Source organism: Typopeltis vanoorti, chromosome 4 (assembly GCF_054136105.1).
Source record: "Typopeltis vanoorti isolate ZY-2024b chromosome 4, IOZ_Tvanoo_1.0, whole genome shotgun sequence".
Lineage (NCBI taxonomy): Eukaryota > Metazoa > Arthropoda > Arachnida > Uropygi > Thelyphonidae > Typopeltis > Typopeltis vanoorti.
Window position 1 is genome coordinate 38,557,515 of NC_143552.1, and position 16,744 is coordinate 38,574,258.

General features: G+C 35.1%; 1 protein-coding gene across 1 annotated transcript in view; it reads right to left on the minus strand.

Moving 5' to 3' along the window:
* The window catches only part of LOC150107235 (prominin-1-like), a 49,831-nt gene extending 45,424 nt beyond the window's left edge, over positions 1-4,407 (minus strand). The window contains exons 1-3 of the mRNA XM_090391091.1: positions 4,290-4,407; positions 3,576-3,696; positions 361-430 (exon numbers count right to left, since the gene is read on the minus strand). Coding sequence (XP_090247217.1) covers positions 361-430; positions 3,576-3,696; positions 4,290-4,315 — 217 coding nt within the window. The 5' untranslated portion in view covers positions 4,316-4,407. The remainder of the gene's footprint in view (positions 1-360; positions 431-3,575; positions 3,697-4,289) is intronic.
* Positions 4,408-16,744: the final 12,337 nt, after the last annotated feature.

Below are 16,744 nucleotides of genomic sequence, written 5' to 3' on the forward strand. Positions count from 1 at the left end.
ATGAATCGGAAAATGCAACTAGTACATTAAGAACCACGTTGCAACTTAAGGTGTTTTCTGTTAATCAATTTGTCTCTCTTTCATGTTCCTAATAAAACTTTCAAATTCGAAGAGGATATTGTCGAGTGACTAGCACATGATAAGATACTCTCTAATTTTATGGAAGTTCCGATACAGAAGTTTTATATTTATGAATCAAAATTTGCTTCGTATTATCGCAGTTATTTGATTCTTCTGAATATATCCATAGGAAGTTTGAGGAAATTTTTAAATGTTTCTAATTTGCTTTTCTGCTTCATAACGTAAATAATAATAATAATAATATTACGTTGGAAGAATAAATATGTAAAAGATACTTACTCTCATCCGTAAGTTTTCCCTTTATGGCATTGAGTGTATCGTTTAATTGGCTCAACATACCGGTAAGCTCCTAATGGGAAATCATAAAATAAGTGAAATATAAGGATAGAAAGAGTGACAACTCTCTCATTTTTTAATAAGAACAGGATGTTAATTAGATATATAGACATAAATAAATGGTGAAATCGAGATGAAGCGTCTCTCTCTCTCTCTCTATGTGTGTGTGGGGGGGGTGAGATTAAGTTAAGATCTCTCTCTCCCCGTTTTGAGAGAGAGAGAGAGAGAGAGAGAGCGAGATCTTAACTTTCATTAAAGGGATAATAATTATTATTATTATTATCATCATTCAGATTACAACACGGAAATGTTATGTTCTTAATTTTCCTTATAGACCATGAATTTATTTTTAAGTCAGCGATTAAAATCTTTAAACCAAAATAAATAAATAAAATGAGAATTTCTGACAGTTTTGCTTTTGATAACTTCTCTCCGCAGAACGTACTTTTTATCACTTGCTGAAGAAATTACCGAATGCTCATCATCTATCTTACTCAAATCATTCTACATAAAAAATCTACTTTTAAAACATTTAACTTATTTAACTAGTTTCATTTACTTAAAAAATAATAAGGATTTTCAATTAAAATTGTATCTAAATTTCTTAAGGTCCAAGAAAGTCATAAACATACGAGTATTATCCATTGAAGATTCGTTTACTATTTGCATCTTCCCAAATATATCAGTTGAAGATTTTTCATTATGAATATTCAGAAGCCATTTTTGTAATGATTTTCTACATCTATTTTAGGTTTTTTTTAATAAAGAATATTATTTTCAAACCAAACCATGATTCAAACTAACGAGTATTATTTTCAAATCATAAAATTTAAGCAGTTGACAATTCATTATCGACTTCGTGTCCTAGTTAGCGACAAATTAATTTCACTTTGATTTATTTTACTTCTTGTTTCTATTACTGCTCTAAATTAATTAATTTCTCCTTCAATGCAACCATCAAAAAGCATCGTAGAAATAAAAAAAATTATCTTTTACGTATTGTTCCTGTTTTAGTTTCGTTGCTTGTAACTTTTATTTCAACATCATGATGCTTTTAGAAGTTAAATATAAGCCTTCTATTTCTCCAACCACTTCATCGTTTTCAAGATTTTAAACATTTACTTTCAGTTAACACTATTAGAGACTGCCTCCCGGATAAAAAAATCTATCAGAATATTTTGTTTTTCTCAAATTTTATTTAAATAATCGTTGCAAGAGTTAACATTGCCTTCTTGCCCTTCTTCTCATTGCTAATATATTTTTAGCCTAATTTGTTAATCATTTTCTATAATTTAATAATACATTTCTAGGTGTGACAAATTAAACGTATTATTCAACGATTCTCACACTTTACTACATTATTTATTTTAGGAATGAGAATGATAAAGCATTGTGTAAAGCCTTTGGAGTTGACTCCAGTTTCCCATATACCCCTCATGATATTGGACAGGCATGACCTATTTATATTTCCTGAATATTTTTTAGTTCTGATGGAATGTTATCCTCACTGGTTATCAGACAATTTATGAGTGCCGATTCAAATTCACATTTGAATATTTTGTCGTCATCCCTTCCCATATCAAATCTTGTTTTTCCTCTGTAGCCTCTTCGTCTAGATCTTCTCGATGATACAGTTTTTCTAAGTACTCCTTCCATCTTTCCTTATTTCCCCCCTTATCTATATGAATGTGACGTGTTTATTTTTGATAATTGTGCTTCTAGTGTTGTTATGTTTTGGTTCATTCCATGTAAAATGTTATAAGTTTTATCGCTCTCTGAGTATTGGTTAAATCATCGGTTTCTGTGCTCTTCAATATATGACATTGCACTTTACATTTTCATTTATCATATTTTGAGTGTTTATATTTTTCTCACTCTCTCTTCTTTTGGACAGCTTTTGTATTTTCTTATGTATTTTGAGTGATCGATAGCTTTTTAATTATCTATTCTTACTCATACGCAGTCATTGAATGCTTGATAATTGCGTCCACAAATGAGTGCACATGAATTCTGTCGTTTGCTTCCGCTTTCTCCGATTTCATTGTCTGCTTCGGTTTTCTGTTTATTTATAGACTGCATATTGTTCGTGGGCTTTTCCTTGGTTTTCCGTTAGCTTATTTCGTTGCATTTCGATTAAAAAAAATTGTGATTACTATCTATAGCAACTCCAGGGTACATTTTGTATAATTTTACTTTATTTTTGCATATATTTCTTGTCAAAATATAACCTGTTTGATATCTTCTTATATCCCCTGGCATCTTCCAAGTATACTTACTTCATATTTTTGTTACCCCCAGGAATTATCAGATTCAACAGGTCACAGAACTTTCTAAGCTTATCTCCTCTTTCATATCGGCATCCAAGTTCCTAACTTCTAGAGTTTTACCATCTTTTCTTTCTCCAATGACGGCATTGCGTTCAATTTTGATAAGTTTTATTAAATTTTAATATCTTTATACGCTCTTTCTCTTTCATCATCATTATTGTCATTGTTTTCAGGTACTCCATTTTTTGCAGTCTCGTCATCTGAATAAATCATTCATAAAATCATCTCATTTCACTAATTTCTAGTATGGATATTTTTGCCTATCCATTTCTCTCTCTTTCTCTCTCTCTCTCTCTCTCTCTCTCTCTCTGTCGTTCGATTTTCCTAAATTATCTTTGTCGGAGGGTTCTCACATTCAGTGTCACCACGAACAAATAAGTATTCTGCTGGTAGGACTTTAAGTGTTGCCCCCTTCCCAGTTGTGTACAAGTATTGAGTCAATGGGCGCTTTATATCTCTTAGAACTTCCATCCATGTTGCTACCTTACTTGAGAAAAATACAAGTTGGCATTGCGTTTCCTTCCTTGTCCAGCAATAACTTTCTAAGAGAAATCGGAAGCTGTTTCTCATTCTTCATGACTGTTTGCTTACAACACTTCCTGATTATTACTGATCATAATTAATACAAGTTTCAGTATTGATAATCGCAATATATAAAACATTTACCTGGAATCTCTGGAAATCTCAACGAAACTCTCTATTATCTACTCTCTATTTACAGATTTCAATCTGTTACACTTAATGAGCTACAGTTTAGCAATTATAATATTTATCGCATTTATGTTTTAGAACCTAGAAAGGAAATGAAGATTTATAAGTAGTAACACTCACGTCAGTGACATTTTGCAAATACAGATCAAGATCACTCAGAGAACTGTTAGCAATAATGACGGTTCTGTCACCAGTCCTGTGCACTTTCTCTCCAACGATGAACATACATGCGATGGAGGTGCTATAAGAGAAATATATATATTTATTTATTTTTGGTAAACCAAATCTAACTCAGATGAACCATAAAAATCCGGCATTAATTTACTGTATGCGATAACTGATCTTAAATAACCGGACGAAAATTCTGTGGGAGAGATATGAAAGAAGCAAAAATGATACAAAATTACATAATTATATTAATGTTTAAGAAAATATTTCTTTCTCGATAAAATATATATTAAATGACTACACCATAGTTAATAGTAGCCTGTTCCCACATAATCTGTAGCATCAGTATTATTTACCATTATCATAGCATTTTGCTGGGACACCATATTGTAGTAAACAATAGGCACCAAAAGAAAAGATAAAAGGATTTTTATGTGAATCCCTATTGCCAAAATCCTCACGTTTAGCATAGTAAATGAGGCTAAGGATTAGTTTATTTCAAACCTACAGAAATTATTAAATTTCCAAAGTAAATATGGTACTAGTAACGGAAGTCCTCTAATGTAGACTTTTTTCAACAATATCCAATGTAACTATGCTTTCACTTATGATGTAATAATTACTCTGAAAATGAAGTACCACTAGCATATTCACAAGAATACTTACATTAATAAAACAATAAGGACGAACATAACCAGTGAATAGCTCTGCCTCCAGCAATCAAGACTCTTCGTCTGTTTCTGATACCGTTTTGCCCCACACTTGTCATAACAGCAACGGCACACAAGCACAAATAATGCTGCAAAGAACATCACTATTACGAATATAAATCCAAACACGATGCAAATTGTTTGCCCTGTGTTGGCTTTTAGCACCTGTTGAGTAAAATGTGAACGTTATTTTATGGAGTATCTATTACTATTATAATTGCATATAGTGCTGTCAATAATAACTAAACAATTAAATGCATACCTGAAAATGTAGTATTTACAAATGAGTCGAACATTGATGAGACATATTCTCTAAACTTTAACCATATCTTTAAGTTAATACGGATGATTGTATTTTCTTATTTAAGCTTGTAAACGGCTACATAAAACTTTCGAAGAACTTTCATGTGTCCTTTCGAATGCACGTGAATTAGTCGGTCGCATATGGAAGTTTGAAAATTTTCTCATGGAAACTCAGGTTTTCATCAACAAAAGAGATAAATCTGCACAGACGTTTAACATGAGAATATACGCAATAATCAGGAATCATACAAAATTCGCATATCCATAGTTATTTCAACTATAATATCAAATAGCCAAGATCTAAATCTAAAGTATATAAAAATGAAAAACGAATTGAATAAAAAATTTAACTAAAATGAAAGAAACAACACTGAATTCAGTTAATATCTTGGAAGTGAAGAAAAACTCACCTCAAAGACTATTTCTTTAACGTCACTTGCCTCAAAGGTTTTGTTTCTGAAGACATATTTAAGTAGAATATCTGAAACAGGAATGCAACACTAAAGTAAAATTTAAAAAAAAAAAACGATTTTTATCATTACTGACTGATTTCATAGAAAGAGTTAATAATTGGGTGATTTATTGTGAAATGATCAAAAGCCTGTTGGCACATAATATATTGAAAGTTACAGAATTTGCATTTTGGAATGACGTCACATAACAATCACTAAATTCGTTATTCTGCAATTCGTTATTCTTTCACAGTCGAAAATTGGTTTCAAACTTTCCTTTGAGATAAGTGTAAGAAACAGTACAATTTCCTAGTTCTCAGTCACCATCGTTGTGCGGAGACTAATCAATTCATTTGTTTGCAGTGAGTCTATAATGAGAAGCTCCGCAATAGTTATGTACTCATGGATTTATTTGGCTCTCAGTTGGATGTTGAAAACTGAAGCAACGTTCAAATTTATATGGTTAAGTGAATGATCTACGGAAGGTTGTTTGTACGGTGGTAGGGATACGTGTTACATCATTCGTTCTCCTGTTCTACAGACCAAAGGTAGAATTTTTCAAGTTATTTCGAGCCTGTAATAGGCAGGATGGTGGTTTCAAATCGGATGATAAATGTCATCTCTCACACAGTAACATTCACTGAAGCATGCACATATCCCCAGAGGGATAGGAACCCAGAGACTGTTGGCTCGAGAGTGGATAAGTTAACCTCTCTGCAAACTACCCGGAAATAATTAATAAAGAAAGCATAAATATTTTCGCAATGAAGCTCTCTTTGAAAATTACAGATGTTAAGATAATAATTTATTTAAGAAGTTCCAAAGAAAATATTTAATTCATAGGAATAGAGGCAGTAGTTATTTTAAGATTAAATGCCAAGTATCGAGTATGCGTAGGTAGAAAACGGTAAAGCAACAAGTTATATTATCCAACACCGTCTTTTCTTGACGGGCCTCCATATTTCTATATCAGCAATGTTCTTTGGATGAAAAGATCTGAGTTCGAATCGGTCGAGCCCGTTACTTATCTCATACGAGTACGGTGACGTTTTCATTCCTTGAAATAGGTAAACCCTCCAGAAGAATAAATGCAAGTTTAGGAACATAACACGCTGGCGTCATTATTTTTGTAATTTCATCCGTATTCCAGGAACAGAAGTCCAATTCTTGCTTAGGAACGCTTAGGCGCCTTACCACAACACATTAGAACAGCATTCAATGGTTTGAAGGATCTGGCATTTATGTGACTTTAACAGTTACTCGGAGATGAAGTATGGTCTTGGGTGAAATATACGTAGGCTGTTCAATAAGTAATAAGACTATATTTATACAGAAAACAGATTACCTTTAATCGTCATCATTTACATGGTCTTTTTTCGAAGTAACTACTGTGAGACGTGATGCATTTGTCCCAACGTTGCGCCCACCTCTTAAACACATGTGAGAGTCCGTTTTTTGAGAGTTCTTTCAAAACCGCCTCCGCAGCTTTTACACATGCTTTGTTGCTTTCGAAATGGAGGTCTCTTAGTGGTTTCTTAAGCTGAGGAAACAGCCAGAAATCGCGCGGTGCGAGATCAGGACTGTATGGAGGGTGTGGTATGATGTCTGTGTTGTTCTTCTGCAAAACGTCCACTAAACAACTAGCAATATGTGGCCTTGCATTATCGTGGTGCAATAAGAAGCCATTTTTCAGCAATGGACGCTTCCTTTTGACGTGCTTGATGATAATCGCTGCTGTGTTGATCATTGTCTCTGTGATGGATATTGAACGTCTTCCCTCACGTTCAAGATCTTTCACATTTTGCCTTCCTTCCTTAAAAGTTTTATGCCAGCGAAAAACACTTGCCCTCGACATTGCTTCATCGTGGAAGGCATCGCGTATCATGTTAAAAGTGTTCGATGCCGATTTTTGCAAACGCATACAAAATTTAATCGCATAACGCTGTTCCAAGAGCGCTTCCATTTCGAAGACTGGTCACACCTCGTAGGCGCGCCGATGAGCACTTGCGTTTAGTCACGTGACAATCTGCACATCAGCCCGTATATGCCATCTATTAACCTCTTTTGTTAATACATACAGCAACATTTCTTTATTTTACAGAAATTAATATTGCGATGAGTGGTTTCGCCACAGTAAAATTAGTCTTATTACTTATTGAACAGCCCACGTACATTTTAGTCCCCACTTCCAATCTTGAATATTGTTACATAAAGACATTTATACGATTAACACTTATATAGATAGTGCCTAAACTTGGACTACAACCAGAGGAGATGAGAGGGAAAAAATTGAGCTGTTTGGAAAGTGAAATTTATGACCACATCAACCACAGTAAGTCATGCAGATGTTACTAATAACGAAATCCATTTACGTTTTAGGAATCCACACATTGAGAGGTGTATAAATTGATGACCCTGAAATTTTATTCTTATATAAAGGACAATGGTATAATGAATAAGCACGACCGGAATGACTCATGTGTTCAGCAGCTGATTGAGTTAGCAAGAACACAGAATAGGCATAGATGTAACCTATCACAGTAAAAAGGCAATATGCAGAACGTGACCTGAATACATTATTTATCGATATTTCTTATGAAGTGTTGGAAAATAATGCGTTCATCAGAAGTATCCTCATATCCGCATATCAGAGTTAATCCAACAGATGAAATAAGGAAGAAACTTATCGTATCAGCAATTCTTCACGTTTATATTTATTTCAGCGTCCCATTATTTGAATAGGTAATAGCCAATAAAGTATTAGATAACAAATAATTAATAAAATAAATAACAAAAAGTTTTACAAAAACACTTAAATTTGATCTTCTCCGTTTATGCTGTAGTAGAAAACTAAAGCAAATTCACAGTCAGATTGCCTAAGGATTTAGTTTAATTAGTTTACGAGTTCAAACACGAGTTCAAACATGAGTGTGTTTCTCTCAACACACACACACACACACACACACACACACACACACACACACACACACACACACACACACACACACACACACACACACACACACACACACACACACACACACACACACACACACACACACAAATTACATGAGGCTGCAAATATCCATAGAAATTTAATAGTAAAGAATGGCATAATATTAGAAACAAGAGTGCTTTGTGTCTAAAGTTACATTTAGATCTATTAAGGCTTTCAATGTGTATTTTTAGTGGTTTTATTGTCTGATTAGAGCAAATCCACTGTTTCTAACTGTTATAATAAAATGAAAAATAGAAGCCACTCGTTAACATTTCGTTAACTTGACCCAAGAAGGAAAATGAAATCAATTGAATCGTCTCTTATTAACAGAATATAACAAGTACCTGTCACTTTTCCTATGCCTGGTTTCATAGAGTTTATAAAGCCATTTGTCATTTCATACCATCCTCTTAAAATTGCGTCTGATAACCGCTCTAAATTAGATTCTGCAGGCGATTTATTAGAATTGGAATCTGCATTAACTTCTTCTGTAGGACTCCGATCTGTATTAACTTCTTCTGTATGATTAGAATCTGTATTATCTCCTTCTGTAGGATTAGGATCTATAGTAACTTCTTTTATAGGATTGGGATCTGTATTAATTTCTTCTGTAGGATTGGGATGTGTATTAACTCCTTCTGTAGGATTGGGATCTGTAATGTCTTCTTCTTTAGAGTTGGTATAGATACTTTCCGCTCTCACATGAAGGGAACTGAAGATCAGAATGAAGACTAGCACAAGTCCTCCAGCGGAAAGCACACGCATCTTTTACTCCTACGAAAGAAAAATTTTTATAATCAAGTAATTGTAATTTATTAATTTATTAATTAATTAAAAAATAAGTATCATAAGGAACTATGGTGAGTTTAGGTTATTAGTATTTATCCTGGTTTTATAATTAGATAATAGAAAATAATAATATTGTGAATTGATGTGTTTTAATTCTCCTACATGTTGATTATTTCGAAGAAATTAAGGTTTTTTTTTTTAGTTGATAATGCTGTTGTCTTTGTTCTCCATTACACTGGATGCAATTAGCGTAATACGGCCACAGTCGTGTACCTAATTATCTGCAACACTCTGCTACCATTTTGGAAATGTAGTATAATTATAGAACATAGTTTAGTCGAAAACGACTGAACTATGTGCTATACGTATGTCATGACTTTGTTCTATTTTCTTTGTTCTATACGTATGTGATGACTTCGAAGTTGACGCCATCTACCAACAAGAATTTCAATATTCGCAATGCTTGATTTGTTTACAGTGTTGCTCTGAAATTATAAAGCTGAATATCTGAACAAAAATAAAACAAAAACGATATACAATTTATACACTGGTGCCTAAAAGTACGGACGAAGTACATTTTTACATGGATATGAAAACCATTTTCATGACTACAGACAAATGCAGATATAATTTATTGCTAGGATACTAATAAATTACACTGCAGTAAATTTGTTATACATTTCGTACAAATTAAACTGCAATAAGTTTTAGACAAAAGTTTCAGATTTCCTGATGACGTAGTTAAAGAATTAATGCACTACTCGTGTGCGATGTAGTGTCCCATTGCAATACATAAAAATGAATTCTTCGCCTACAGCACTACGTCCATAGCACCACGATTAGCATATCATAGTTCCGTTTTCCAGCACTTATAGCTCGGTGCATCCATGAAGCATAATGCCTCCCCCACACTATGAACCCGGAACCGACGTATCTATAGCTTACAAGAATATTCTCGCGATGGTGAGCAGTACCCCACACTATGAACCCAGAACCGACGTATCTATAGCTTACAAGAAAATTCTTGTTAGCTATAGATATGTTCTATAATGTTAGATTCGATGTCCCACTAATTGTGCGCATGGTAGAGTTTAGCTGGGTGTCTATAATGTTAGTGTGTGTGTGTGTACTTCTTTCCCAGACAAGGGCACACTATTCTGCTGCAGAGAATGCAAGGGCTAGTGCAGATGACCTTAGGACTTCTGCACCACAACTCCAGGTTGTTCCAACAAGCCTTGAAATGATATTGTTTCTCGTTTTAATTTTGTTTGACAGGTTAGTGATGTGACTTTTTATAGGATAGGTCGGGTGAGGCTCGTGTTCTACCATTTTACCACAGAAAGAAAGGATGAGGGGTCGATTCTCCTCTGCATTGTTCAGGTGAAATACTGTGGACACAGTCTTTGTTGGATTTGGCTTCAGGTACCACTGCTTGAAGAATTCTTCCAGGATGTTCAGGTCTGTGTTCAAGGTTGATTCCAGGTTGGCAAAGGACGACACCACTGAAATACGATGAACTGTGGGTAAAGGGACACAGGTTAAAAGCCTTCGGGAGTATAGTCCTACTTGTCGAAGATATCTTGCCACAGTTTGTCGACATATCTGCGTACGTGTGTCAGAATGGAGCCGACGTGCAAGCTGACTGCCGTGCTGTGTCTATTACGTTTGCTGTTATAAGTTTGCAACTTTATTCCGATTCGAAAATTTGAATGTGTAGCCGCATTCTACTCGAAATAGAGAGTTGCACATATTGCCTCAAGCTGGTTCGTCTGAATTTGCGGTTATAATCTTCAGATATAGTGTTCGTCCTTAGGATTTGACAACTGTGTATACTGTAATTTATATTAATTAAGAAGTTAATCAATAACAAAATATTTCACACGTGATCGCAATTTACATGATTACGTTTCATATCAATCGTAATTTCGAACATTAAACTGTTAAGTAAATTTCAGACTAGTGGATACTGAATTACTGAGATGATTCTGTGCTTCCGTAACACTTCACAGTATTGGCATCTCCACCCATTTTCTCTAGCAGAGTGCAGTGTTAAACAGCTTTTCCAATGATATTATGCTTTTTCCCCCCTCCCAATAGTAATCCTACCAGGAGATAATTTATCCCTACATGTTCCGTTGCATTTATATTTATATTTTATAATCCGTAACATTTATATTTATATTTTTGTATCAATATTCATATTTACATTTATATTTTTATTTATATAAAAATATAAATGTAAATATGAATATTTATATATTCATACCTACATTTATATTTTTATCTATCCATATATTAACACCATATAATTCACACAATATCAGTCATTTATGTTAGATTACAAGCACTGGAAGTCGCTCTTATTGGCAAATTTAATTAATGCTGAGTAATACTTTTCGATAAGTCTCTGTTTTGATACTGGCCACTTGTCTCCGGAAGTGATGACATGTATTAGGGGCATCCGAATGGAGTCCAGTAGCTGACAGTCGTAGAGCATGTGGTTAACAGTCTGTTGAAGGCGTGGACTACAAGTGCATGATGACGATTCCAGAATATGGAATCTGTGTAAGTAGTGTCTTAGTTTTCCATGTGCCGTTAGTAGCGTGGGTAAACCTAAAGAAATGGCGTGTCTTTTCAGCCGGAGTCTGCTTCTGATGCATGGCAAGAATTCTTTTGTTGTTGATCCGTTTTTTGATATCTTCCATTCTGCTTCCCACAAGTCTAGGCTTTTTTTCTCTTCTGCGAGTGTTTTTATAACAGATTTTGAGTACTTTTGGTACCCTGTTTCTAGCCGATCGTTTTCTAGCTGCTTCTTTAGCCAACTGATCCACTCTCTCTCGTTTCCTGCTACCCTAGTATGCGCCTTCACCAGCGTAACTTGATGGTTTAACTATAGTGCTTTTACTGTCATTGTGAATTGTTGCTGTCTTTTGATGAGAGGTGTTGAGTTCTAATTTCCAGAGATATGTAAGTGATTGAACTATAGCAAGTTGTTCTGTTTGGTTGTTGGAACAGAGAGGAGTAGCCTAGAGCAGGGTTCTTATATAATGGCCTGTCTGTTGAATGTAATGAAAGAACAACCGACGTTCCCTTCGGTTTTGCTTCCTTCAGAGTATATTTGAAAATCTTCGCTTTGGGAGTTTTCCTTCTTAATATATGTTCTCTTTTCTGGGTGCGGCCACCTACTGTAGTGAAGCGGGCGTTCTTAGTAATTTGGATCGATGTTGTAACTTTCATTATATCTTCCGGAAGTGACGTCATATATAAGAGATAATTCTTGTATTTTCAGGCAGATCGGTGTTAGAGCTGCAATAACGCAAGCTGCCTTGAATGATATGGTCCTGTATCCTTTAATTATACGTATGGCTATAAGGCGTTGAACTCTGTTTAGTTTTTGTCGGTTTATCCTTGATTTTAGTGTATGTTTCCAGGCAGGTGCAGCATAAGATATCAGTGTTAGTATAGTACCGGTATATATAGTTTTCAGTTATATCGTTGTCGCTCGTTGGCCTAATCCCCACTTAATCGTTGCCAACTTAGCTAGGACATTTACTACTTGTAAGCTTTTTTCGGCAATATATGAGATGTGCTTGTTGAAGGTAAATATTTCATCTATAATCACCCACTAGGTATTTTAACTGACTGGGTACCTCGAGAACTTCTCCGTTTAGGAACACCGTTAGAGGTTGTTTTGATTTTTGAGTGAGATGTGGAGCACTTTAGACTTGGTGCTATTGAGGGTAAATTTTTTCTCGCGTGCCCACTCTGCAATTTTAAAGAGTTCTTCTTTGGCCGTTACTTCTAACTGTAAGCCGTCGCGTCCCCGAATCATTATCATCTCATCATCGGCGAATGCTATGATTTTCGTTTCAGGAAGTCTTAAAAGCGAGTCGTACTGGATGTTCCAGAAACCAGGCCTACAACAGGAACCTTGCGGGAACAATCGTTTGATGTTTTTCGTTACAGTTGTGGTTTTTAACGTCATGGTTCCTCTTCTGTTCTGTAAAATAATTTTTTGTAAGGTAGAGTAAGTTTTTTGGGTATTTTAAATCTATTAACTGATTGATTATGGCTGGCCACCACGCACCATCGAAGGCTCCTTGTACATCGAGTGAGATTAGTAATACATCTTTTTTTTTTCTTCTGTAGACTGTCTTCTGTGAACTCTGTAACCTCCATAATTGCGTCTACTGTGCTGGACTGTCTGAATGCATGTTGATCGCTGCTTGATAGGTTTCTTGGGTAGACATAGTGTATTATTCGGTTTATTAGGAATTTTTCTAGTACCTTACCAGCAACGTTTATGAGACTGATTGATCTGTATTTGCTAATTTCGTCGGATGTTTCTTTTAGTGACTTTATTATGGGTATAATTTTAGAGCGTTTCCATACTAATGGAAATCGCTCTTTTTTTAGGTATTCGTTGTAAACTATTGTTATGAATTCGGGGAATTCGACAAACGCTTTTAGGAGTATATCGCTGGTTATTCTGTCTTCTCCAGCATGTTTTTCTTGGATCCATTGATCTTAATATTGACTCGATTTCATTAGTTGCAAATGAGACATCGTCAGGAGTCTCTATGTCTGTTTTCATTCTTTGTCTGTAAGTTTTGTGGATCTCTTTTCTGTTGATTCATCATCACCAGGAATGAACGTCTTTTTCATAATAGCTGCAGTTTTTGCTAAGTTTATAGTAGATGCCGTCTGTTTTCTTGATAGTTGATAATTTATGTGTTGTATTATTCTTGCTGGCTGCTAATTTATATATTCCCAAGGATTCGATACGGTTGAAACTGTACAGAATTTTTTCCATAATTCTGTTTTCGCGTTTATAATTTTGGGCTGATAGCTGTATTTGGCTTTATAGTAGTTCTGTCTTCTGCTCTCTCTCTCAAATCTTGGTTATTGTATGTTCTTTGGTATAGTCGTCTGAGTGCGTTGGCACGTTTTCTTAGGACTGTTGGTTCGTCGTTACACCAAGGTATTGATTTTCTTCCATCGATATTTAGCCTATTGGTTGTTCTGAGTATTTGGTCGTTGGATTTTATCAAACTTGATGAAAGCGCAGAAGCAAGGAAGTCTGTATCGGTTTGCACTAATTCCCAAATGGCTAGGGTTTTGTCTAAGCTGGGCTGTTGTTCGCTGTACGCATTATAGTGATCTTCTGAGATTAGTCGTGAAATTTTCTTTTTAATGCTTTTATAAATTTCTCTAAGTTGGTTTTATTTGTGAAGTATTTGTTGGTATTAATTCGATAGTTTATGTTGTGTATTCCTTTTAAATGTTTGTTACTGATAATGAAACTTAATACGCGATGGTCAGAGCTTTCCTCCTCTTAGCATTTCCATTCATAAACCAGGGGTAAAATAGTCCTGTTTGCTATTGTCAGATTAATGAAGCTGCTTCCTATGGTATTTTCAAAAGATGGACTATTACAATCGTCGTTTAGTATGTGTAGGGAATTTGATGCTATGAACTCTTTCAAATTTTTTCCTCTATTGTTTGTGTTTTCGTTAAACCATAATACCGAATGGGCGTTGCTGTCTACTCCTAGAATTAGTCCGTGGTTGATGGTAAAATCCACGATGTTGCCCATTTTTTCAAGGTCGTATTTTAAGTCAGCGTGATAGTTTAGATACATATTTGGAGCAAAAGTTTTAATTTCTCTGTATGTAATTTCGATAAGTACCGAGTCCTCGTTGCTGTGCTGAGAAATTAATATTGCTTCGACTTCAGGGTTGATCACTAGTATTGCAGATCTCTTTCTTTCTGATTCCTTTGTAAATATTTATTAGTTACTTGAAAGGCCGCATATTTTGTTGTTGATGTTGTAGGGTCTTGTATTAATGCTAGTCCTATATTTTTTCTATTTATGAGTTCTGTAAAGTTATTTACAGCCTTTATAGAGCATTGAAGATTTATCTGAAGGCATGCCAGGGCAGTAGTCCTGTTTCTGCTAGCTTTATTATTGCTTTCCATAAACTGTGTTTTGAATTTTGAGCTGTCTGTAGTTGTTGTATGTCAGGCAATATTTGCTTAGTTGGTTTTGGCATGATTGCTGTCATTTTGGCAATTTATGCAGTTCATCTCGTAATTATTTCGTGGGCACCCCTGAACTTATGTTCTTTAGAGCAGAATGGACAGGTGATTTTCCCCCTGTCTTGTGTATGATGGTGGAATTTATTGCAGTTAAAGCACCTAAGAACATTTATATAGTCTGCACAATGGCAAATTGTCCACAGCATTTTGAAACCAGTTTTAACCATTTGGTCCTCACCGTTGAATCGACCTCAATAATTAAGTTTCTCTTGTTCGTTTTTTTATTTGTCATGATAAATTTCTGTGTCAACTTTGTATCGGTTCTGAAGAGTTCTTCATTCTGATTGAGTCGATTCTGTTGTTCGTTTCAATTTCACTGAGAATATCATATATAATTAGTCTTGGAAGACATTTCTTTCTGGGATTTGCTACTAAGGTGTCTTTGCATTCCTTCGTGATTTCGTTATGTAGCAAGTCTATGTCGGTCTTTTCTTTGGATTCAATTAAGACTCCTCCGTTATTAATACTTTTCATTTTTGTTATTCCAATTTTGATTGTCCTTGGGTCTTTGATGTTCCTTGGTGTTCGATTTTGAAGTTCTTTGATATTCGATTTTGATTTTCCTTGGGTCTTTTTCTATTTTTTTCTTTGATGATATTTTTAGTTTCCCTCGCTATTTAGTTGAGCTATCGGTTTCACTATTAGTTTATAGCATGGATTGTTTTCAAATCCGTCTTTGTTTTTAGAATTGTTTTTAACGACTTGCGAGCATGGCTGAGTAGGCTGAGCTAAGTTAACCTGTTCCTGGTTGTTTGTAGCTGCTTGTAGTTCTATCACTACTTTAGTTTCGTTTTTCATTTGATTGAAACTTTCGTTAGATCGCTAACTGCAGTTAGTATGTCACTTTTTAAATCGTTTCTTAAATTACCGCTTACTTTAGCATCGTTATACAGCAAATCTAGGGCTTTATCTAACTCTAATTCGTCCCGTTCTGCCATCTTAATGTTATTTAAAGTTGTGTTTATTTTAATTTTTATATATTTTATATACTTATATTATATATTTAAGTTGTGCCTTCCTACTGAACTGCTGCGCTTTCTAAGATACAAAGTTTAAGATAGTCTACTTAGAGTTTTCCTGCTTGTTCCTAGAAGTGATTATTCCATTGAATAGGCTTCAGTGGCAACAGTTGGGAGTGGGGGGGGAGGTGTTATCCCTAGCTGTAACAGCTAATCCTATCATGATGACGAGGACGTTGTCCTTGAGGTAGCTGAACAATAGATAGTCTCACCAGCAGTATTCAGTTCATAAAGATAGAATAAAATTTCACTTATACTTGCTTAGAACTATGAAACTATAGAGTAAATTACTCACTGTTAGATAGAGCATTGTACGAGCTATCAGTGGATGCTAGATGCATCCAGATTTTCTGTTCGATACCGCACTAATTCAAGGTAAAAGCAGGAGCGATTTCAGTCACATCCGTTCTGCTCCGAGCATGTGCGACAGTCGTGTGTGTGTGTGTGTGTGTGTGTGTGTGTGTGTGTGTGTGTGTGTGTGTGTGTGTGTGTGTGTGTGTGTGTGTGTGTGTGTGTGTGTGTGTGTGTGTGTGTGTGTGTGTGTGTGTTGTTCTGAAAGGTTGTGAACAAACAAAACAACTACAGATAATGGACAAAAAATGGAAACGCTGAGCTATCGGGTAGCGTTATATCGGTAGCTGGAATGCAGAGTCTACGATTCATCAACAACAGATGCAGTTGATATGACGATATTCAAATATACTCCCGACTATCCTTGGTGCGTGTGTATAAAGGAAACGGAGGCCTGCAT